We start from the raw sequence: 26003 nt of genomic DNA, 5'->3' as shown, positions 1-26003 counted from the left end.
TCACAATTGTTGTTACAAAGGAGTCCATGGCTACTGTTATTGTACCAATCCATCTCATTTGGGGTCTTCCTCTTTTATGCTGACCCTCTACTTTATCAAGTATGACATCCTTCTCCAGTAACTGGTCTTTACTAATAACATGTCTGAAGTATGACAGACAAAAGTCTCATCATCCTGCTTCTAAGGAGCACTCTGTCTGTACTTCCAACACAGATTTGTTTTTCTGGCAGTCCATGGTACTTTCAATATTCTTCTCCAAAACTATTACTCAAATGCATTAATTCTTCTATGGTCTTCCTTATTCATTGTCCAACTTTCACATATGACGCAATGAAAATACCATGGTTAGGGTCAGGTGCATCATATTCCACAAACTTAGTTATCTTTGCTCTTGACTACTTTAAAGAGGTCTTGTGCAGCAGATTTGCCTTAGTGCAATATGTCGTTTGATTCCCTGACTGCTGCTTCCATTGAGTGTTAATTGTGTGTCCAAGCAAATAGAAGTCTTTAACAACGTCAATGTTTTCTCCATTTGTTATGATGTTATTTATTGCTCCAGAGTGAGGATTTTTATTTTCTATACATTGAGTTATAACCCGTACTCAAGGTTGTGGTCTTTGCATCAGTAAGTATTTTAAGTCCTCTTCACTTTCAGCAAGCAAGGTTGTATTATATACATATTGCAGGCTGTTAATGAGTCTTCCTCCAATCCCTATGCCACACTCTTCTTCACACAATTCAGATTCTCCGATTATTTGCTAAGCATACAGATTGAACAGGTAGAGTGAAAAAATACAACCCTGGCATATACGTAGGTACATTCAATCCAGATAATCCACATGAAGATTCATTTTTGTCTCCAAGTTTAGTGTTCTTAAGTAGTCAACCTATAAGAACTGTTAATAAGCAATGATCTTTGCATATTTAAATACAGAACATTTCCTTCTTTCCATCCTTGGGTGGAGCTGCTAAAAAGGAAGGAGACTGTGTGAACTGCCACCCACCCTTGCCCATGTTCATTGTTTCCAGGCTACCCCAAATCATTCACTCCCTAGCTGTTTACTGAGTGTTGATGGCTTAGGTATTGGGCTGCTAAGCACAAGGTCAGTGGCTCAAACTCACCAGCTGCTCCTTATGGAACTTACATACTGGTTGGTAAAATGAGAGGGGCAGTAACTACAAATGCATAAATGATAAGATTATAAAACATGTTTGGACGTGATAAGTGCTATGAAAAAGTTGATTGCACTTCAGATTCTGTGGCAAGCCTAGTTTTCTTTGTGATTGAATATGGCTGATGAAAATGCCCAGTAGCAGGGATAAGACTTGCAGTTTATAGAACATTTGACATCATCACCTTCAGTGGGATGCAGTAGATGTAGGCTAAGAGGTTAAGAGCCATGGCAATAAGGGAATAAACACGCTCACTAGAGCAGATTTTGCATGGGAAGTGTTGGATTGTAGAGCAATGGCCTGAAAGGTCCCCAGAATGGGTTTATGTATTTTGGCAAATACTTTCCATCACAAAGTCTGTGTTTGACTTATCATTATGCCAAATCCATCAGCTTCTTTGTCTAAAGCCAAAAGAAACAGTGTGGAGAGGATTGATTATTAATGTCTAGTGAACAGGAAAAGAATGTGAATGAAATTAGTATGAGGTTATCTCTAGGATTTGGCAAGGAGGAAGTAGGATACAAAAACAAATGCGTGAATGTGTCCTCAATCTTTATAATTCAAATGCCAGCATTTTTAAGAGGTAGACATATGGTAGAACATGCCTAACCTGGGAGTAAGCATACTTACAAGTCTGGTAGTGATGGTGGTTATGTGCCGTGGAGTCAGTCCTGACTCTTGCCAAGGCTGTAAATCTTTACTGGAGCAGAAAGCCTCATCTTTCTCCCATGAAACAGCTGGTAGTTTCGAACTGCTGACCTTGAGGTTTGCAGCCCGATTCGTAATCACTATGCTACCAGAGCTCCTTCTTATAGGTTTAGTGCTTTATCACTAATGTGAGCCTGCTTAATCCCTTTGAGAAGGCTCTTCAGGCACTGGTTTTCACAATGATAAAATGAGAAACCTGAATCACATTAACTTATTTTCAAGTTTTGGAACATTGTCCCGCGCCCCTTTTTTTTTTTTCTTGTTTCCAAGCAAACAATTGGGGAAGCTTATATATAAGAGATTTCCATGAAGAAATAATAATAAAATAGCTTGACTGGATCTGAAGAGCCTGTCATCTTCCCTTTTCATAACAGTAAAACTTTAGAGAATAACTTGGAAAACCTCTGGATCCAAGGATGTGTAAGATCTCTGCCAACTTGAACAGTTGAATTTTCTGGGCTGCTTGGTGCTAGGGGTTGAAGACTATCTAGAAATGTCTGTGATACACAGGGATTTTTATATCCTCCCTTCTTTTTTAAGATGAATTCATCAGATTAATTATGTGTGGTTAATTCTTTTGTCAACCCATTTTGTTTCTTGAAATTTTATTTTCTATTTTATAGATAATTTACATGGAGGACATTTTGAGATCCATTTTAATCAAGTGCGAGTTCCTGCCACCAATTTAATACTAGGTGAGATAAATCTGGAAAAGTGATTCTCCAGAATTATGTCTTAACATATTTGTAGGCCTGACTGTTGGTATACATAAGGTGTACAGCCTACCTTAATTTAGATACTTATCCTTTTCATTTATTTATTCCATTTATCAAGGAAGAATTTTTTTTTTTCCTATTATGTGGATTTCCTTATATAGAATAGTAAGGTTTTATTTAAGTTTGGGATGTGTTTTTGTACAGCATATCAATTGGCAACAAAACTAAATACATAAATCATGCAATTGAAGGAAACACGCTGTTTTCCTAAAACATGATCCCTCAAGCTGGCCCCTCTTTTATGAAAGCTTCATTGCTTTCTGGATTCAAGTTCTATATACAAGTTGAAAGCATAAATAACTTTGACATATAGCTGGAAGGACTCTACCTTCCTGCTTGTTGGAATCCTACCAGACCCTCAAAGAAGATTCTAGATGTCCTGCCTTTAGGGAGATTTTTCTGTTCCTTACCCAATCCAGACTCATCCATCTACTGAACAAGTTCCTGGCACCTGCCAGACCCTAAGGTTGCAAGAGGTAACTTTTACTCCTGTCTTTTCCTCCCTTGGCCTCTTCCTACAGCCCTGCTCCCTAGTATCCTTGCCCCATCTTCTGGACTTTACAGTGTCAGGGACTATGTCTTACCCACCTTTCTAACCACTATGACACTAAGACAGCAGCTTATGCATGGAAAGTACCCAAGAGATAGTTTTGGATTTGATTGATAAGAAGTTTAAAAACAATCCCAGAAATCAAAATTCCAATAAATGTATAATGGACCTTATAATGGTGGTGGTGGTGTGCCTAGTATCGAACTGACTTTTTTCCCTGTCAGAATGTGATTTTTATCCAGAACCATTCATTTTCCTGGGATTTATATCAATAACAAAAGGAATGAGCTCAGGCTCTTTCATGCCCTCCTTTCTTTCATAGGTGAAGGAAGGGGATTTGAAATTGCCCAAGGCCGCCTTGGACCTGGCAGAATCCACCACTGCATGAGAACAGTTGGTGTGGCGGAACGTGCTTTACAGATCATGTGTGAACGTGCAACACAAAGGGTGGCCTTTACGAAGAAACTATATGCACACGTAAGGATGACTGGTTTTTAAAATTTATTGTACCTCAACTCACTACACTAAACTTGAACAAAAACACTCTTACTTGGTCATAGGGAGATTTCGTCTACATGAACCAGGTAATTTTTTTCCTCATCAAAGTATATTCTGTCTGATTAAAATGTCTTATGAGAAGCATTTTGCTTTGTGAACGATCAGAGGTCTCCTGAAGTACTTCTGTGCCTGAGCACACAAAGCGTGGATAAGCCCTTCAACTTCCTCAGACTAGTTCTCTAGAGGATCTGGGCCATTGATGCTCTCTGTGGACACAGAGAAGGATGTCAGGAAAACAGCAGAATTGGATTTGTCATTTGGCTTGCCAGCAGGAATTAGGGCAAATGATAGGTAATAAATAGCATGGGAGAACCAGCTACAACTCAAAGGAGGAACATTCTGATAGACTTCTCAGAGTGAACTGCTTCAGAAGGATACTTCTGTCATGGGAGAACACAGGTAGAAATGGGCCCAACAGTTAGTGGGACTTTTCATGGATTCTGAATTCTTATCTATAAGTTTCATACTTTTGGGTCTGTCATTTACAGAGTACTTTAAACAATATAGTTATAGGTGGGCAATATAACTGAAGTTGGGAGATTATTTATCAAAAAGGAAAAGAAAGTATCATTTCAGATTTCCTTGAAGAGCTTTATAAGAACTGGGATATTCAAATATTCCCCCTAAAAAGTTATTCTCTCACCTTTCAGGTCTAGAGCTGAACTCGCCCTTGTGGTTCAATTTTCAGCTAAACAGTAGATAGGTTTATAGAGGAGAAAGCAACACTAGTGAGGTATACACACCATAGAATGGCCAACCAGTAGAGATCAAAAGGGCAGCATTTACCTAAGGACATGATTAAGAAAAGTTGGAGAAGAAGGAAGAATGGAAGCAAGAATCGCAGGGAGAAAGCAAGTTACGGGATGTCACATGGAAGGGATTTCAGTCCTTAAAAACTAAGTATGTGATTTGTTGAATGTAAAACCGATGATCTACTCTGTAAACCTTCATTTAATTCACAATGAAAAGTTTTTAAAAGTTCTTCTAAATTTTAAGAAGGCAAGAAAAATTATCGCTAAAATAGTTTTTGCTATTTTGAGAGGAGTTCTGGTGATGTAATGATTAAACATTTGGCTGCTAAATAAAATGTTGGTGGTTCAAACCCACCAGCTACTCTTTAAAAGAAAGATGAAGCTGTTTGCTTTCATAAAGATTACAACCTTGGAAACCCTCCTGGGACGGTTCTATCCTGTCCTATAGTGTTGCTCTAAGGAGTCCTGGTGTGGCGTTGTGGGTTAATGTGCCAGACTGCAGAGCCATTTGAACTGCAAGGTCAGCAGTTCAAGCTCACCAGTTGCTCCTTGAAACGCCTATACAGGGTCGCCATGAGTCAAAACCGACTCGATGGCACTTAACAACAACAAGTTAGAATCAACTTCACATCTGTGGGTTTTTTTAATGGAATTTACTATTGCTAGCATATTAATGTAAGATCAAACTTATGGTAATAGAATTATATTTGCTAGATGTGTATATTTTAGTGTATTAGTCCCTTTGTGTGCAGACAGCACATTCTTACTTGCTGTAAGTGAAGAGGACTTGAAGCATTTACTGATGAAGATCAAAGACTTTTAGCCTTCAGTGTATGGGTTATACCTCAACAAAAAAATCTCCACAACTGAACCAATGAGCAATATCATGATAAACAGAAAAGATGAAATTGTCAAGGATGCCATTTTACCTGAACGCACAATCAACACCCATGGAAGCAGCAGTTAAGAAATCAAACAGCACATTACATTGGGCAAATTCTGCTGCAAAAGATCTCTTTAAAGTGTTAAAATGCAAAGATGTAACTCTGAAGACTAAGGTACACCTGACCCCAGCCATGGTATTTTTTGTTGCTTCATATGCATATGAAATTGGGCAATAAATATGGAAGAACAAAGAAGAATTGATGCCTTTGATTTATGGTGTTGATAAAGAATACTGAATGTTCCATGGATTGACAGAAGAACGAACAAATCTCTGTTGGAAGAAGTATAGCCAGTAAGCTGCTTGGAAGTGAGGATGAGACTTTGTCTCATGTACTATGAACATGTGATCAGGAGGGGCCAATCCCTAAAGAAGGACATCATACTTGGTAAAGTAGAGGGTCAGCAAAAAAGAGGAAGGCCCTCAAGGAGATGGACTCATACAGTGGCAGCATAATGGTTCAAACCTAGGAACACGTGTGAGGATGGCACAGGACGCATCAGAGCTAACTCGACAGCACTTAACAATAACGACAAAGTACATTTGTAACTGTTCCATAAAATGTTAATTAAATTTTTTATCGTAAGTTCTTATAGGTTCATCTTCCTTTTTTGTGAACTATTATTCAGCTTATATATGATTTATTTGCAATATTTTGCTTCTGGAAAAATACAGCCAACTTTATGGCACCTGTAAAAAGGTGGTGTAGAAAGCATCTGACCTTCTCTAACTTTACAAGGGGGCAGGAGAACCAAGCTCCACATCAATCCAAGGTAATTCCTAGGAATTGACTGAGGTCAGACATGTTTCCATCCTCTTCCCTCCTTTGCCAATTCTGACACCAACTGTTCCTCACGCAGCATTCTCAACGTCTCACCTGGGTTTGATAAGTCATTGCAATGGCCACACAGGACTCACAGAACATACTCATAATTATGGAGTTTATTAGGAAGTTAAGTGCCACTGAGTCAGTTCCAACTCATAGTGACATTGTACACGGTCTCCAGGGAGCAGCTAGTGGGTTTGAACTGCTAACCTTGTGGTGTGCAGTCCAGTGCTGATCCTACAGCACCACACTAGTTGTTGTTGCTAAGTGTGTCGAGTCGATTCCGACTCATAGTGACCCTGTACAGGGTTTCTGAGGCTGTAAATCTTTACGGGAGCAGAAAGCCTCATCTTTCTCCTGCGGAATAGCTGGTAGTTTCGAACTACTGACCTTGCAGTTCGCAACCCGATTAGTAACCACTACACTATAGTAGCAGGTTACAATTCAGGATCAGAAATGTTCAGTATACAGTTCTTTGGTTAGGACAGCTTCTTTTCAACCTTATGCCTGCAGGCAGGTCTCTCTCTGATCCTCATCCTCTCAGTCATATGGTCCCATGGCCTCTGCCTTGCTTGGGCAATGTTAAAAGTTCTTTTAGAGCTGCTGAGAAATGCCCAAAGGTCATGGTATTCTGCCATAAGCTTCAGTCCAAAGGTGGTCAGCTCTAGCTCCACGGGTCAGCAAACATAGCTCCCCCAATTAAGTGCCTGGAGGCACCGCACTGCACAAGTGAGACTCTTACCTGCAGACTCCCAGCTTTATTTACTCTGTAGGCCAGGAAGCTCATCACTTTGTCTAGTGTTCTGCCTCTTGATTCTGCTACTGCTCCTCCTCTGACATTCCACGGCTTCTTCTATGGTGTCACAGCTTTCTGTCCCTGGAGCCAAATGGTTCAATGCATAAGTATCTCACAGTCCAAAGGACACACTCAATTCCTGACTCTTCTTTCCTGAGGGTAGTGAAGTCCCCCCCTACTGTTGCTGGAATAACTCATTTTAAACCAAAAAAGATAGCAACTTGACTAAACCTCACATTACAGTTCCAAGTGTTTACAATCTCAATTAGCCCTGTTAATAATCTTTCACAATGGAATCCCATAGTACTATTAGCATCTTCCCCCACATTCTTTTACCCAGATGCCTCCAGAAAAGAGAAGATACACCCAATAAATATGGTCCCACTCAGTCATTTATTGGGAGTTACAAAGACTATGGCAAAAAGAACTATATTAAGTAATTCACCATACTGCAGCCTCCACATGTAAGAGTAATTTGTGGGGAACGATTATAATATGCAACAAGGACAAAAGTTTGGCTTTTGGGTGTGGACTATGGCAGACGAGTAGATGCAAACATTGAAGTCCTGGATACAGCCCATGTTGCTGCTGATGTAGGGCTAAAGAGTTCCGTGTGGCACCAACTAGCACTGCTTAGCCTTGTCTCTTTTCAAGATTGCCACCAAACCCTGCAGCAGGGTGACAGAAGGACACAGTAAGTGGAGGGAGCAGCCATCTTAAACACATAGAAGCATTCAGAGCAGCTTTCACGAGTGATGTTCTCATACTGTGCCGGATGACAATGATTTTCATAGAAACTTCCCTCCTGCATTTTAAAATTAATGTATCATGGAGAACAAGTATGGGCTTCTCAAAAACATGCCTCTCTTCACTGGAAACTTCTTGTATCTGTCACAAAGGAAATGATTTGGCAGAAGCAAGAGAGATGTATGTACATGTCATAAACAAAAATCTAAGCCAGGTTTTTACATCCTTTTTTTTTTTTTTAAATTCATAAGAGTAGCATTCCATTTCCCTGAATTGGGAGACTCCTTCCAGCTGCCTTACAAACTTTTCCAGACTCTAAAGCCAAAAAAAAGACAAAGTGGGTGTGACCATAAGAGGGTCACGAGGGATCCTTCTGGTGATGAAAATGTTCTGTATCTTGATTCTTTCAATACCCTGATGCTGATATTGTACTATCATTTTGTAAGGTATTACTGTTAGACAAAACCAGGTAAAAGCTACTGATAACACTCTCAGTGTTATCTCTTACAGCCACTGCATGTGAATCTGCAATTATGTCAAAATAATAAGATTTATTTTTTAAAGTGAAAATTGAAAAAAAAAAAAAAAAGGTCTAGGTCAAAGTTTTTCTTGTAGTAAATAAGTGTGTCAGTTTATTTAAAGTATTTAGATTACACCCACTTAACAATTTACAGCAAATGTAGGTTCCACAGAAAGCCAACTAAGAACACTGTCCTTTATTTTCAAACTGAGAAGGAAATGAACGTTGAGCCTGCTCATGCTGTTATCATTAACCAGTTTTATAGCTGTCAAGAACGGACTTATGGACTATAGGCGGCTTGTTTGGAGTTCTTTCAGAGCTTGCAGGGAAGGGCTTTTCCATAAAACATAGCCACAAATGTAATTTAAAATTTGCTAGTAACCACAGTTTAAAAAATCAAAAGAAATCAATCAATTAATTAATATGAATGATATAGTTTATTTAATCCCAAAGGTCCAAAATACTTCATTTCAATATGAAATCAATATAAAAATGGAATTGGGATATTTCCAATCAAGATGTATTCATAATTACTGGTGATTAGAATGCCAAGAAACAAAGAGGAAGGATCAGTAGTTGTAAAATACGATCTGAGTGATAGAAAAGATGCTAGAGATTTCATGATAGATTTTACAAGACCAATGACTTCATTGCAAATATTTTTTTAAAACCACACAGAAGATGATTATACAAATGAATTTCACCAGATGGCATACACAGAAATCAAACTGACTACATCTGTGGAAAGAGATAGTGGAAAAGCCCCATCTCATCAACCAAAACAAGGCCAGGGGCAAACTATGGAACAAACCAGCAAATGCTCATATGCAAGTTCAGGCTGAAGTGAACAAAATTAAAACAAGTCCATAAGAGCCAAAATATGACACTGAACATACACTGCCCCCCTTGGAATTTAGAGATTGTCTCAAGAACAGACATGATGCATAGACACTAACGACTGAAGACCAAAAGTATTATGGGATAACATCAAGATCATCATACAGGAAGAAAGAAAAAGTTCACTAAGAAGATAAGAAAGAAGGAAAAGACCAAAATGGATGTCAGAAGAGACTCTGAAACTTGTTCTCCAGCATAGATATGCTAAAGCAAATATAAGAAATGAGAAGGTAAAAGAACTGAACAGAAAATTTCAAAGGGCAGCTCGAGAAGACAAAATCAAATATTGTAATGAAATATGCAAAGACCTGAAGTTAGAAAACCTAAAGGGAAGAATATGCTCAGCGTTTCTTAAGCTGAAAGAACAGAGGGAAAAAATTTCAATCCTTGACTTGCAATATTGAAGGATTCTATGGGCAAAATATTGAATGATGAAGCATCAAAAGAAGATGGAAGGAATACACAAAGTCACTGTATCAAAAAAGAAATGGTCACTGTTTAACCATTTTAAGAGGTACCATGTGATTAAGAGCCAATGGTACTGAATGAAGAAATCCAAGGTGCATTGAAGACGTTAGCAAAGAACAAGGCACCAGAAATTGATGGAATACAAACTGAAATATTTCCACAAAGTGATGCAGCACTGGAGTTACTCACTCATCTATGCCAAGAAATTTGGAAGACAGCTACCTGGCCTACTGATTAGAAGAGATTCATATGTGTGCCCTTTCCAAAGAGAGGTTAACCCAATGGAATGAGGAAATCATCAGACAACATCATGAATATCACATGCAAGCAAACTTTTGTGAAAGATAATTCAAATACAACTGCAACAGTACATTGAAACGGAATTGCCAGAATTTCAAGCTGAATTAAGAAAGTTGTTTACCTGTGCTTTATTGACTATGGAATGCCTTGTAACTGTGTGGATCATGACAAGCTATGGACAACATTGCAGAGAATGGATATTCCGGAACTTTTAATTGTGCTCATCAGGAAATTGTACATATATCAAGAGCCAGTTGTTCAAACAGAACAAGAGGAACTGAATGGTTTTACGGGAAGGTGTGCTCCAGCACTGTATTCTTTCATCATACTTATACAATGTGTACACTGAGCAAATAATCCGGGAAGCTGAATTATATAAAGAAGAAAGTGGCATCAGAATTGGAGGAAGAATCATTAACAACTGACAATATGCAGATAATATAGTCTTGTTGCTGAAAATGATGAGGTCTGAAAATACTTATTGATGAAGATCAAAGACCACAAATTTCAGTGTAGGTTGCACCTCAATATAAAGAAAACAAAAATCCTCACCACTGGACCAATTAATAACATTTATGATGTATAGAGAGAAAAGATTGAAGTTGTCAAAAACTTCATTTTGCTTGGGTCCACTATCAACAGTCATGGAAACGACAGTCCAGAAATCAAATGACATATCGCTTTAGGCAAATTTGCTTCACGAGACTTCTTTAAAGTGTTCAAGAACAAAGATGTCAGTATGAGGACTAAGGTGCGTCTAATTCAAGCCATGGTATTTTCGGTAGCCTCTTAATGCATATGATATGACTTGTCTGTCAGTTTGTCGTACTGTGGTGGCTGTGATTCTGAAATCTATGCCACCCATAGTGGACAGGTTTCAGATGAGTTTCCAGACAAAGACAGACTAGGACAAGAAGTGACAAACTACTTCCGAATATTTAGTCACTGAAAACTTTATGAATAGCAGAGAAATACTGTCAGAAAAAGTGTCGGAAAATGAGCCCCTCAGGTTGGGAAGCACTCAAAATGCGACTGGGGAAGAGCTGCCTCCTCAAAGTAGAGTTGACTGTGATGACGCAAATAGAGTAAAGCCCGTGGGGGAAAAGCCCGCGGGACCTTCATTTGCTGATGGGGCATAACTCATAATGAAGAGAAACAGCTGTAAACACCTGTGGAAAGAGATGATGGAAAAGCTCCATATCATCAGTCAAAAAACAAGGCCAGGGGCACACCGTGGAACAGACCATCAATTATTCATATGCAAATTCAAACTGAAGCTGAAGAAAATGAAAACAAATCCATGAGAGCCAAAATATGACCTTGAATATATCCCACCTGAATTTAGAGATCATTTAAAGAACAGATTTGATACATTAAACACTAAAGACCAAAGACCAGATGAGTTGTGGGATGAAATCAAGAACATCATACATGAAGAAAGCCAAAAGTCATTAAGAAGACAAGAAAGGAAATGGTCTAAATGGATGTCAGAAGAGACACCGAAACTTGTGCTCTCCAGCGTAGAGATGCTAAAGCAAATGGAAGAAATGAGGTACAAGAGCTGAAAAGAAAATTTCAAAGATCAGCTTGAGAAGATAAAGCCAAATATTACAATAAAATGTGCAAAGATCTTGAATCAGAAAACCAAAAAGGAAGAGCACGCTCAGCATTTCTCAAGCTGGGGGAACTGAAGATAAAATTCAAGCCTCGACTTTCCTTATTGAAATATTCTCTGGACAAATTATTGAATGATGCAGAATGCATCAAAAGAAGATGGAAGAAATACACAGAGTCACTGTACCAAAAGGAAATGGTTAATGTTCAACCATTTCAAGAGGTAGCATATGATCCAGAGCCAATGATACTGAAGGAGGAAGTCCAAGGTGCATTGAAGTAACTGGCACAGAACAAGGCTCAGGAATTGATGGAATAAAAATTGAAATCTGTCAAGAAAGTGAGGTGGCACAGGAGGCACTCACTCATCTCTGCCAAGAAATTTGGGAGACAACTATGGCCTACTGATTGGAAGAGATCCATATTTATGCCCATTCCAAAGAGAGGTGACCCAAGGGAATGCAGAAATCATCAGACAATTTCTTTGATATTCCATGCGAGTAAAGTTTTACTCAAGGTAATACAGAAACGGCTGCAAGCATGCATAGACAGAGAACTTCCAGAGGTTCAATATGGATTCAGAAGAGGCCGTGAAATGAGAGATATCATTGCTGATGTCCAATGGATCTTGGCTGAAAGCAGAGAATATCAAAAAGATGTTTACCTGTACTTTATTGGCTATGCAGAGGCTTTCGATTGTGTGGATCATGACAAGCTATGGACAACATTGCGAAGTATGAGTATTCCTGAACACTTGATTGTGCTCATGAGGAATCTATACCTGGACCAAGAGGTACAGAACATGGGAATTCTAAATGGTTTAAAATTAAGAAAGGTGTACAACAAGGTTGTATTCTTTCACCATATTTATTCAACCTGTATGCTGAGTAAATAATCTGAGAAGTTGGGTTATATGAAGAAAAACGTGGCGTCTGGATTGGAGGAAGGCTCATTAACAACCTGCGATATGCAGATGATACATCTTTGCTTGCTGAAAGTGAAGAAGGCTTAAAACATTTACTGATAAAGATCAAAGAGCACAGCCTTCAGTATGGATTACATCTCAATGTCAAGAAAACAAAAATCCTCACCACTAGACCAATAAACAACATTCTTATCAATGGAGAAAAGATTGAAGTTGTCAAGGACTTCATTCTTCTTGGATCAACCATCAACACTCAAGGAAGCAGCAGTCAAGAAATCAAAGGATGTATTGAATTAGGCAAATCTGCTGCACAAGACCTTTTTAAAGTGTTGAAGAGCAAAGATGTCAGCTTGAGGACTAAGGTGCGTCTGACCCAAGCCATGGTATTTTCAATAACCTCATATGCATGTGAAAGCTGGACAGTGAATAAGGAAGACCATAGAAGAATTGATACTTTTGAGTTATGGTGTTGGAGAAGAATATTGAAAGTGCCATGGGCTGCCAAAAGAACCAATTGATCCATTTTAGATGAAGTGTAGCCAGAGTGTTCCTTGGAGGCCATGATGGCCAAACTTCATCTCTCATGCTTCGGACATATTGTCAGGAGGTACCCATCACTGGAGAAGGATATCATGTTTAGTAAGGTGGAGGGTCAGAGAAAGAGAGGAAGACCCCCAATGAGATGGATTGGCCAAGCGGCAGTATTGATAGACTAAAACTGGCAACAGTAATGCGGTTGGCCCAAGACTGGGCAGTGTTTCATTCTGCTGTGCATAAGGTCACTATGAGTCAGTATTGACTTGATGGCACCTAACAACAACAACAATATATGCATATGAAAGTTGGACAGTGAATACGGAAGTCTGTAAAAGATTTGATGCATTTGAGTTATAGTGTTGGAGAAAAATATTGCTAGAAGAACAATCAAATTCTGTGTTAGAAGAACAACCACAATGTTCCTTAGGAGCCAAGATACTGAGACTTCGTCTTTCTTACTTCAGACTTATTATCAGGAGGGCCCAGTCCCTAGAGAATGACAGCATGCTAAGTAAAGTGGAGGGTCAGCGAAAAAGAGGAAGACCACCAAGGAGATGGATTGGCATACTGGCGGCAGCAGTGGGCTCAAGAGTAATAACAATTATGAGGATGGCACAAGACCGAGCAGTATTTTGTTCTGTTGTGCATCAGAACAGACTCGATGGCACCTAACAACATTTTTATATGCTGCTTATTTGATATTGGGTGTGCATTCTACACGTAGAAAAAAAATCTCCATTCAGATGATATATTTCAAATGCTTAGAGGATATGTGTGGTTTACAACTATCAATCACATTGTATATCACTGCTCTAGGGAAATTCTGAACAAAGAAATTTAACAAGGCAGATATGACCAACTATAAAAATAGCTGTGGAAGGTTAGTGTAGCTGGAATCTGAACACTGTAATTGTCTGCTGATCAGACTTATATTAGAAACATCATTCTCCATGGTAAACACCAATTCTATGTTTAGAACTGGGAGCCAAAAATCCTATTACAGTCAACTGGGAGAACTGGGTATGCCCCCTGAGTTTCAGTGCTGGAGTCTGTGTGTTTGGTTGCTTGTGGGATTTATGGTAACGTTTGTTCTCCATATTGTTCCACTCCACTTCCGAGTTTTCACAAGTGAAAAAATGTCAGAAACTGTAAAAAGATAAAATTTTTAAAGTATAATTTTAAAAAAGGAACCTTTTAATTTTGAGATCATTAATATCTCACATGCATGTGACTGCAGACTCACTTGCAAGTGTAAGGAATAATTACTTAAATAATACAGGGAGATTCCTTATACCTTTTATCCACTTCCTTCTGACAGTAACATCACTACCCAGAGAAATAGTGATGCCAGAGATGGAGCGGCTGGGGACTCTAGACCCAGAGAGGGAGAGGGGTTGTGTGCTGACGAATGAGGGGCAGGCTTGCAGGGTATATCCTTTGGTTGGTTGATGATTCATGGAGGGGATTGTAACCATTGCAATGAAATAGTATATGTATGATAGGATGAATGTAAAGCTAATTTCTACCATGTAAACTATCGTATAATTCACAATAAAACATTAAAAAAAAAATTTCTGCCAAGTTTCCCATGTAGTATACCTAGGCACTCTGTCGAAAATCAGTTGGCTGTATGTGGATGGGTTAATTTCTGGATTCTCGATTCTGTTCCATTGATCAATATATCTTTCATTGTACCAGTACCAGGCTGTTTTGACCACTGTAGCCATGTAGCAGATTTTGAAATTGGGGAGTGAGAGTCTTCCAACCTTGTTCTTCTTCTTGAGCAGGGCTTTGCTTATCTGGGGTCTCCTTCCTTTCTATTGTTGTTGTTGTTGTTAAGTGCCGTTGAGTCGGTCCCAACCCATAGCGACCCTGCATAGGGTTTCCAAGGAGTGACTGGTGAGCTTGAACCACCGACCTTGCAGTTCATATGAAGTTTATAATTGTCTTTTCCATCTCTTTGAAGAATGTTGCTGGAATCTGGATTGGGATTGCATTATATGTGTAAATTGCTTTGGGTAGTATTGACATATTCATGATGTTGAGTCTTCCTATCCAGGAACACAGTATGTTCTTTCCCTTTTGTAAGTCTCTTTTAGTTTCTTGTAGTAGTGTTTTGTAATTCTCTCTGTATAGGTCCTTTGTTTCTCTGGTTATGTTTATTCCTAAATATTTCATCCTTTGGGCGGCTACTGTAAATGGTATTGCTTTCCTAATGTCCTTTTCAGCGCTGTCATTGTTACTATAGAGAAATCCAACTGATTGTTGTATGTTGATCTTATACCCTGCCACTTTGCTGAATCTTCCAATGATGTCTAGTAGCTTTTTTACTGAGTCTTTGGGATTTCCTATGTATACGATCATATAATCTGCAAACAGAGAGAGTTTTATTTCCTCTTTGCCAACTTGGATGCCTTTAATTTCCCTATCTTCCTGTATAGCTCTGGCTAAGACTTCCAAAACAATATTGAAAAGGAGTGGTGACAAAGGGCATCCTTGTTTGGTTCCCATTGCAGAGGGAAGGCTTTCAGTTTCTCTCCATTGAGAGTGATGTACGCTGTTGGTTTTATATATATGCTCTTGATTATGTTGAAGAATTTCCTTCAATTCCTACTTGTTGAATGTTTTTATCAGGAATGGATGTTGGATTTTGTCAAATGCCTTTTATGCATCAATTGATATGACGATGTGGTTATTTTCCTTTTTCTTATTTATGTGGTGGATTACACTGATTGTTTTTCTAATATTGAACCATCCTTGATCCCTTTTATGAAACTGACTTGGTCATGATGTATTATTTTTTTGATGTATTGCTGGATTCTGTTGGCTAGGATTTTGTTGAGAATTTTTGCATCTATGTTCATGAGGGATATTGGTCTGTAGTTTTCTTTCTTAGTGATGTCCTTCCCTGGTTTTGGTGTGAGAGTTATGCTTGCTTCATAAAAAGTATTAGGAAGTTTTCCGTCCTCTTCTATATTCTGGAATAATTTGAGTAGAATTAATGACAGCTCTTCCCTGAATGTTTAGTAGAACTCACCAGTGAAGCTGTCTGGGCCTGGACTTCTTTTGGTTGGGAGTTTTTTGATGACCTGATCAATATCTTCTTTTGTTATGGGTCTGTTTAAGTTTTCTACTTCACTCTGTGTAAGTTTTGGTCGGTTGTATTTTTCTAAAAATGCATCCATCTCCTCTAAGTTTTCAAATTTGTTGGCGTACAACTCTTCACAGTATTCTGTTATTATCCTTTTGATTTTGTTTGGTTCTGTTGTGACAGTCTAAAGAACTTCCTTTAGGATGTTTTGAAGTGCTGGATTGGCTTTGACAAAACCTCTTAGATTCTGTTTATCCTGGAATATTTTGTTTGCACCATCGTATTTGATTGACAGTTTTGCTGGATAGACGCTTCTTGGTTGGCAGTTTTTTTCTTTTAGGGTTCTGTATATGTCTCCCCATTGCCTACTTGCCTGTATGGTTTTTGCTGAGAAGTCAGAGATTAATATGATTTGTTTGCCTTTGAAAGCGACACTTCTCTTCTCCCTGGCCACTTTTAGGATTCTCTCCTTGTCTTTGATTTTGGAGAGCTTGATTATCATATGTCTTGGTGACTTTCTTTTGGGGTCTATCCTTCCTGGGGTACGTTTGGCATCTTGAATGTTTATCTTCTCATCTTTCAAGATGTTAGGGAAATTTTCTTCCAGAAGCTTCTCAACTATCTCCTCTGTGGACTTCTCTGATTCTTCCTGTTCCAGAATGCCAGTAATTCTTAAGTTATTCCTCTTCATGTAATCCAGCTTGAATCTTAGACTCTCTTCAGATTTTTTTCTTTTTTTCTGCTTGCTCTTCTATCTTAGCAGTATTGCAAGATTTGTCTTCCAGCTTGCTAGTTTTGGCTTCCATCTCTTCTATTCTGCTTCTTTCCCCTTTCAGTGTATTATCCCTTTCTGATATTTTATTATTAATCATCTAGACTAGGTTTTGAATAATTTCCAGTGCTGTACAAATCTTGTTTGATTGCTCTTGTAGTACTTTCCTGACTTCTTGTTTTCCTCCACCCCTTTTCAGAGTATTTGAATTTGTTTCCATATCATTCTTCTGAATTCCTTCTCAGGCAAATCCAAAACCTGCTCTTCGTTTTCTGGGGAGCCTTTGTGTGTCTCCAGCTCATTTGTCTCAATTACTCTTTTCTGGTTTGGGACATGTTTTGATATATTTTGTTGTGTTTTCTTTGTCATTTCCAGTAGTTATGTGGGGTTTTTAATGCTTAAATGGATGTTTGTTGTTGTGTTATTAAGCTTACTGGGTGTCTCCTGGTGGATATGATCAGGAGATAGGCTTCCCTTTTGCATGTAGTGCTTAGCAGCTGTTATTGGCTCTTGTGTCAGTGGGGGAATATTATGGAGTATGCTTATAGCTTGGCTATATGGCCACGACTGCTTCTTGGGTAACACAAGGAGAAAAAGCTCCTACCTCCAGAAAAAAATGTGTGATCAAAAGGACCAAAAGCAGAAGCAATATAAAAGCAGAGACAAAAACCACCACTTTGAAACAAAAATAAAACTGTGGCCGACTGTCCAGTCACCTTGCTACACAGGCAGTGTGTGTGCACCGTAGAAGCCTCAAGCCGTGTGTGTGGGGTGTCTGCTAGCTCAGACCCCTCTTCTAGTCACCACCATAGAGGTGCACAGATAGATATTGAGAAGTTAATGGGAGAAAAATTTTCTACTATTTTTGTCTCTGAAGGTCAGGTATTTGAGTGTGCACAGCGTAATTCTCAAGATAGTTGCATCCTGTTATGTTTGGGTTTTACAGATTGTTCATATGGTTTGTCTGTCAGGCCTGATGGGCCTGCTTTTTTCTTGCTACATAGGCCAGTGTAAAGGGTCCTGCACAAATTAATTTTAGGGCTGTGACCCCGTGGCTGACATCATAAGCAGCCACCAAGCTCTTTCTCTCTGTGCCATGGGGAAGCTATGGGCTTAGCATTGGACTTTTTTTGGGGGGTGTGCACCCACCTGCCTGAAGGCATCTGGTTTGGGCAAAGAAGGTGCAACATAGAGGAGGAGGAAAAAATGGGTAGAATCCCCCCGCACCTCGTTTTGCAAATGTCACTGCACCACTTTCAGTGCTGGCTTCCTGTGCAGGTCTGCCTGTAGCCCTGCCCTCTGAACTCTGCCTGGGTGAGGTGGCCGTAGAAGGAGTTCTATCTCGAGTGATTCCTCACTCACAGTATTTTCCTTTATATCGTGATTTTTCCACTTGTGCATGTGGGAAACTGATGCCCTACACCTTATGCTAGATCCAGAGCTCTGGTGGTTTTCCATGAGTGCAGTTTCTCTGGGTTTTCAATCCCTGCCCCATGGAGCCTTTCCTACCTGGCTGTCTCTGCCACCACCAAAACCAGAACTCCTATATGATATTCTTGAAAAGGCAGAACACTAGTGTTATAAAACAGATCAGTGGTTGCCAGAGGTTGGATGTAAGGGAGGTTATAATTAAGTAAGAGTAGCTTGAGGGAGCTTTCTGGGGTGACAGAAGTGTTCTGTGTTGTGACTGGGTGTTACATCAATCTATGCATGTGCTTACAGAACTGTACATACACACATGCACACATTTGTTTTCCTGAAATAAATATATATATATATATATAGTAACAGCACAAGAAACGTTTGCTGGACCACGCCTACACTGAAATTGTCTGAGGGATTACCTAGTATGGCTATCAGCAATCTTCACCATAGCCATACTAGCCCTACTAGGTAATTCAGTGAATAAGGAAAACCGTAGAAGAATTGATGCCATTGAGTTATGGTGTTAGAGGAGAATATTGAGAGTGCCATGGGCTGCCATAAGAACCAACAGATCTGTTTTGGAAGAAGTGCAGTCAGAATGCTCCTTGGAGGCCAGCATGGCCAAACTTCATCTCTCATACTTCAGACATATTGTCAAGAGGGACCAGTCACTAGAGAAGGATATCATGTTTGGTATGGTGGAGGTTCAGAGAAAAAGAGGAAGACCCCCAGCGAGATGGATTGGCTAAGTGGCAGCATCAATGGGCTAAAGCGTGATAACAATTGAGGTTGGCCCAGGATCAGGCAGTGTTTCGTTCTGTTGTGCATAGGGTTGCTATGAGTTGGTACTGACTCTATGGAACCTAACAACAACAACAGTCATCACCATCACACATTTAGCCATGTTTCAATGAAAGCATGTGATTAGCATTCAAGACGCCCAAAAAGGAGTGCTGTGCCAATAAGTTGCTCAGTTAAGCCATCTTGACCTTAGCCATTAAGATATACTAAATAAATTATTTTCTGCTCAAATAAAATTGAAATCTGCTGCAATTAAGTGAAGCATCCATAGGTATGTCACTGGGTCCATGTACACTGACTGGACAAATTAGCTTTTCCATTTCAAGACGTATGACATGTGGCCATCCCTTAGCCTAGAGAGTGGTTTCACTAAACTACATGTGGACACCAGACTCTAACTTCCTTCTCCCTTCCTTCTACTCCCCTACAGGAAGTCATTGCCCACTGGATTGCTGAAAGTCGCATTGCCATAGAGCAGATCCGCTTGTTGACCCTGAAAGCTGCCCATAGCATCGATACCCTGGGCAATGTTCATGCAAAGAACGAGGTGAGGACTGCCATCTTTCCAGCCCATTGGGCATTTCCAGCTTCACGGTGCTTTGATGGTACTCAGAGTATTGGAGGCCCGAAGGTTATTTATGGTTTAATGATTCTAAGTAGATGTCCCTTGCTAGTTTCCCTTCCACTGGACAGCTTTGGGCTATTATTATCAGGGTACAAAACACCTTAGAAATATTGAAATGCAGCAACAAGAAGTGGGGGAATCTTTGGCTTAGTGTTTTTAAGTGCCGTCAAGTCGGTTCCGACCCATAGCGACCCTGTATAGGGTTTGCAAGAAGCAGCTGGTGAGCTTGAACCACCAATCTTACAGTTCAAATGACTTTACAATCTGATGCTTTAGCCCAAAGTGCCACACCAGGACTCCTTAATACAAACCTTGAATTGTACCCCAGAGTGGGCAGAGGACTTAACCTTTCTGCTTCTGGCCTAAGGTTCTTGTGAAAAGTAATCAAGATTGCATAGCCCTGTGCTGCCACCTAGTAAATGTTCCACAGAAAGTCCTCTCATTCCTTCTCATGTTTCTGGTTTATATAGAATAAAGATTAGATGTTGACTTTTTAAAGTTCTTAAAAGAGGAAACTGATTAATGAAGAAGACCCGTGAGCTCTCTTTATAACCCCTAAAGTAATTAATATGATTTACTGGCAGCCTGGAAACATTTTGGGAGCAAGGAAAGTTATAAATAAATGAATAAAATATGATTTGAAAAAGATCTCTCTGTATTGACTGAAAAGGTACATGTATGAACTGAGTTTGGGTCATTAACTGCATTACAGTGGATCTTTTTGTTACCTTTCACCAAAGATCCTGTTTTAGTGATGAATCTTGTGTAGGAAAGCTCCCTGGTTTCATTTCACAAAGAAAACAGATTATATCAAATTTTCCCACATTGTTATAGTCTAAGAATGGAGCATTGTTTTAATATCTCGTTTCCATAGATTGCCATGATCAAAGTGGCTGCCCCGCGAGCAGTCTGTAAAATCATTGACCGGGCCATCCAAGTGTGTGGAGGTGCAGGTGTTTCCCAGGACTACCCTCTGGCTAACATGTGAGTGGTGGTGGTGGTGCTGGTGTCAGTGTGCCATCAGGTCAGTTCCAACTCACAGAGGCTATAAAGTTTTACAGGAGCATTAAGCTCCTTTCTTTCTCCTGTGGCGTGACTGGCAGATTCAAACTGCTGACCCTGCGATTAGCAGTCCAATGCATAACCCACATAAGCTTGAAATTAAAATCTATAGATACTTTGACACTAATTGTTTAAGAAGAAAATAAAGACACTAACTTAAGTGTTCCACTGCTAACCAAAAGGTCAGTGATTTGACCCACCAACTGTTCCACAGGAGGAAAATGTGGCAGTCTGCTTCCATGAAGATATACAAAGGGGCTTCAAAAAGTTTGTGGGAGATGGTGGCTAGGGTAGAGGTGCAGTGAGGTTCACTGGCAGCAATACCACAGAATACCAGGCAAAGCAGATCCAGGGCAGAGCTCCAAAACTCGGAACCACATAGATAGGAATATTTTAAAAGGTTGAAGGCTTATAGCTAGTGGAACTTGTAGCAGAAGTAAGAAATAGCGTACTTTTGAATTTGCCATACTCAGCTGTCTGGAGGACAACTTGGACAACACCAAATGGCAAGACCAAGCAGGGGAGCAGACACACCACGGAAAAACACTGCGGGAACCTTGGGACAAAGGTGGACAATACACTTTGTCAGTTTCGCTTTGTTCTGATTTTCTTTTTTTTTTTGGCATCTGTTCATTGGCCCCCCACTGTTTACCAACCTCCATTCTGATGACTACAGGGGGTGCTTGAGGGAGTGGACACTCCCTACCCTCACCATTGGTGGGTTCTTCTGCCACACATGCGCACAGATGCTTTCAGCCCACGAACCTGCCCTGAACTGTTTTTTGTGTTGTTTGTTTTTTTTTTAATACAAAAAAGACCAGAACAAGAGGTGTGGAGAGGGAAAAAGAGTTTAAAAACAAAACAGGCCAAAAATTCAATTAAATCTTGAGGTACAGCATAATAACCAACAGTGGCATCTTGAAATCTCTCAGGCAACTTTGAAGGCAAGAAGAAGAAAGAAGACATTAAAGTCATACAAATATTAGGCTACAGATTTTTTTTTTCTTCTTTCCCTCCTCTCCCTTTCCTGAAATTATAGATTACAATATCCAGTCTAGTTTTTGTTGTTGTTGTTTTACTGTTTTATGCTTCCTTTCTACCTTTGAGGGGGACTCTTTGTCTCCTTATATTACCCAATAAGAAACAGCAACTGCTGCCATCTAGTCAAGCTACAATCACAATATAAAACACCAAAATCCAGGCAAGAACCATTACCAACTCCCATATGCCAGGGAGGCAGACAACACCTGTGAAAGTTACTCTGCATTAAGCAATAAGAAGAGTGAAAAGAAAAGCCCACATCCTGATCACATCTACCTGGAAGCAATCAGAAAGCTTAAAAAATACCAAAACACATACTCAATTAAGTATTAAGGCCACAGATAAACACTAAACGTGTCCAAGAAGCAAAAGCAGATGACCATATCAGCACATGTCCAGAAACAAGATAAAGTGTCTGAGACAAATGGCCTAGAGGTAGACCTGGACTCCATTCTGGAAGGAGGACAGGCCTTGGAAATGCCTGAGAAGGAATTCAGAAAAATGATTATAAACTGTTTAAGTTTGTGGGACACTGGAATGAAAAGATAATAGAGAGCAGAGGCCAAACTCGGGATCTGACAAGATGGCTGGACTGCCCCACAGGATTATAAGGATTATTAAGGAAACTAGTTCCTGGCATTAAAGCAGAACCGGATGAGGTCAACACCCAATATTTTCATGTGATCACTGCTGGCCCCGAGGATTCCCCCTTTGAGATAGGGGTTTTTATAAACTTGAACTAGTCATATTCCAGAAGAATACCCAATGGCAGCTCCTAAAGTGCATTTCATGACCCAAATTTATCACCCAAATGTAGACAAGCTGGGAAGAATCTGTTTAGATATTCTGAAAGATAAATGGTCCCCAGCACTGCAGATTCATGCAGGCTTTGTTAAGTGCTCCCCGTCCAGATGATCCATTAGCAAATGATGTCACAGAGCAGTGGAAGACCAATGAAGCCCAAGCCATGGAAACAGCTAGAGCATGGACTAGGCTGTATGCCTAGTCAAATCAAATTGATTTGATCATCAAGTGTGCATCACTTCTCCTGTTCTACCCAGAGACTTCTTCCTTTTTTGTTTGCATTTAATGGACACAGTCTTAGCCACATTACAAAATAAAAGCCCAGACATCTTTAGTCTTTTGGTGATTCAATGCACATTAGCAATCTGTCTTGTCCTGAGTCGCTGTTGGAAAGCATGAGCAGATGCTAGAAGTATCATCTAGATTGTTGTTAAATGTATAAGGCATTGACCCCTCTCTGCATCTATTCACTTCTCCCCCATCATGGTTTAAGTATTAAGCACTGTGAATCAGTTAAGTGTCAGGAGTGTGGGTGTTTTTCTTTTACTTTTTTGTTTGAGGGGGGAGGTAGTTTTATTTAAAATTCATGGGCTCCTTTCCCCCCTTTTATGGTGCATTGGTTAAAAGCAGCTAAGCCGCTGTTCTTTATAATATATCCTCATAACCAAGTCTAACTTTATTTAGATGTTGTAGATGAACAAGCTTGATTGTTTCAAGCAAAATGGGAACATTAAACAAACATCACAGCACTCACTAATAACATTGTGACTTTGCTATGAAGTGTAGAATCCTTCCTTCAAGAAAAAGCTTGCGACAGTTTTGTATGGTTTGTCTGGAAACTTCTGTAAATCTTATGCGTTAGTAAAATATTTTTTTAATTAAAAAATAAAAATAATGGAATTTTTCCATGAACATGTGATGCCCCCTTGTACAGCTTTGGAAATCCTATGGGACAGCTGTATTCTGTCCTGTGGTGTCATTAGGAATCAGTATTAACTTGATGACAAGAGGGGTTTTTGCTTGTTTATTTAAACGTACTTGAAAGTGTCGTTGAAGGCTCCATGAATTAATAGAGGCACCTCAGTACAGAACTTGGCACCAATACATCGTTGTTCTTATGGTCGCCATGATTATTTCAGTCTATTATGTCACTCCTTCCACTGGGATGGGACGTCCCGCTGAGGGCTGTGGACTACCCATAGAGCTGGGGCTTCATTTTGAAGCAGGGAGGAGGGGGGAGGAGAGCAGGGCCAACCAAACGGAACAGGTCAGGTTGTGTGTGCAGTCGGGACCATTTACCACCTACAAGGAAGGCTTTTGCCGAGTTAGCAGCCATACCCGTGGTGATAATCAAATGTGCAGATTCTGATGGCTGGGAGTCAAGAAGGAACATTCTCCACGTACCATGAGTCCCTCACTACACATATTCACAGCTTCTCTATCACACTGGAGATAAGAGTCTGGGGGCCCAACATTGATTTCTTCTTTTAAATATTTGCTTTATAAATATATCATTCACTTCTGTGACTTACCTAAGCTACTTCTTAGATCTGGCAAGTTTTCATAACCTGCAGTAAGCCATTAAGAGAAGAACCCCACTTCCCTGTACCATTAAGATTCCACTTCCCAAGTCGGAAACTTGCATATGGCATTTCCCAAGCTCTTTGGTTTACTTCCTTTGATTCTCCTTGTATTCATTTTCTTATCCCTGCCTTCATAGAGTTTCAAAAACTAAAACTGTCTAATCTTAGAATCAGTGATTCACATGCAGGTATCATGTCCTCCTTTGTTAACTCTCCATCCCTGCCCTTTTCTTTTCTCCAGGTATGCCCTAATCCGGACTTTGCGCTTGGCAGATGGCCCTGATGAAGTTCACCTCTCAGCAATTGCTGGAACGGAGCTGCGCAACCAAGCTAAAAGGCTGTCGGCCAAAATGTAGGGTGTCAGTGTCGCACATTCCTCTGGCAGAAAGGAACTTTCACATAAACGTAACCAGCTCCAACATCTGAACCCCACTATATTTTTGGAACAACTTGAGAATAGTTGTTCCAAAAATATTTATCACTCACTTTTGGTATTGATTTTAGTGTCTATTTTAATCATTGAGTTTTATAGATTCAAGTTAAATAGGAAACTCCATCGCTCTTGTCAGTCTAGTACTTAAATAGTTTAACATTCATTTTTTTAATAAACACTCAAACTGTAAAGAGATCATGAAGTCAGTTGGAGTGCTAAAGCCAGCGCATAAAAATACCTTTGCTTTTAGAATTTTCAGGGATTATTCAATGTAAATGAATATGCAAACACTATTTAATCATTGTGTGGTGAAAATGCAGTGAGGTCTCCTTTTTGATACCAGTTTCAGGGTTGATTGAACAATGCCAACCAACTGCAGAAAGTGAAATAGTTCAATAGATGTTTGCACTAGAAGAAACCTAACTAAAGGGTTGCTTTAGAATATTTATCTTTAAAAGCCTCTTTATAATCTAACAGGAAACATTTATACAAAAATCCTAAAGTGGTAGGTATATAAAATTTCATAGAAAACATGGCATATTGTGTAAAGAAAAGTAATGAAGCCTAACTTAAATTTTTCATAAAATGTTAATGGGCTTAGTGGACAGGTGAAGCCACAGGAAACTTAGATAACTTTGAGAAGAGTTTAAAGACAGTTCATTGTGGGCGCTGTGGGGTTACTTGTAAACACCCTGTGGCTATTTGAAATCAGCAAAGTACAGTACAGTAGCCATTAGCCTCAGGAGACTTTTGGACACTGGAATGTGGTTAATGAGACAGGAACTGATTTCCTTCTATTTTAGTCAATTTTAATTCCCACATTAGACTCAGTGGAAAACTTGTAAGTTTGCTTCAAATAACTTGGAAATGTGGAACAGCCCGCTTTTTCAACTGTTTAGTTTCAGAATTAAGAAATGCTAGGTTTTGAAGACTTAATATGAGAAAAATGGAAACCATCTCATTAATATTTTTTATATGAAACTACACATGGTTGCCATGAATTGGAACAGACTCGACCGCACTTAACAACAACATTAATAAATGATATTATTTTGGATATGTCTGGTTACATAAAATGTATTATTAATGTCACCTGTTTCTTTTTACCATTTGAAGGTAGATGCTGCCAGAAAAATAACTGGTAAATTAAAAATATTTCAAGTTAAAGTATTTCTATTTCTAAAAATGTTTGAACTCTGTTTTCAGACATAAGTTCACCGATTTCCAGAGATCATTTCACTCATTATGCTAATTTCCCCTGGGGTGTGTGTGGAGG

General features: G+C 39.5%; 1 protein-coding gene and 1 pseudogene across 1 annotated transcript in view; both read left to right on the top strand.

The window, feature by feature from the left end:
- The window catches only part of ACAD11 (acyl-CoA dehydrogenase family, member 11), a 154392-nt gene extending 129742 nt beyond the window's left edge, over positions 1 to 24650 (top strand). Inside the window, exons 16-20 of the mRNA XM_006840028.1 lie at positions 2505 to 2576; positions 3530 to 3684; positions 19610 to 19726; positions 20679 to 20788; positions 24536 to 24650. Coding sequence (XP_006840091.1) covers positions 2505 to 2576; positions 3530 to 3684; positions 19610 to 19726; positions 20679 to 20788; positions 24536 to 24650 — 569 coding nt within the window. The remainder of the gene's footprint in view (positions 1 to 2504; positions 2577 to 3529; positions 3685 to 19609; positions 19727 to 20678; positions 20789 to 24535) is intronic.
- On the top strand, positions 22491 to 22913 carry LOC102829783 (annotated as a pseudogene).
- Positions 24651 to 26003: the final 1353 nt, after the last annotated feature.

The sequence above is a fragment of the Chrysochloris asiatica genome, unplaced genomic scaffold, assembly GCF_000296735.1.
Source record: "Chrysochloris asiatica unplaced genomic scaffold, ChrAsi1.0 scaffold00028, whole genome shotgun sequence".
Lineage (NCBI taxonomy): Eukaryota > Metazoa > Chordata > Mammalia > Afrosoricida > Chrysochloridae > Chrysochloris > Chrysochloris asiatica.
This window is presented reverse-complemented; position numbering and strand designations above follow the sequence as displayed.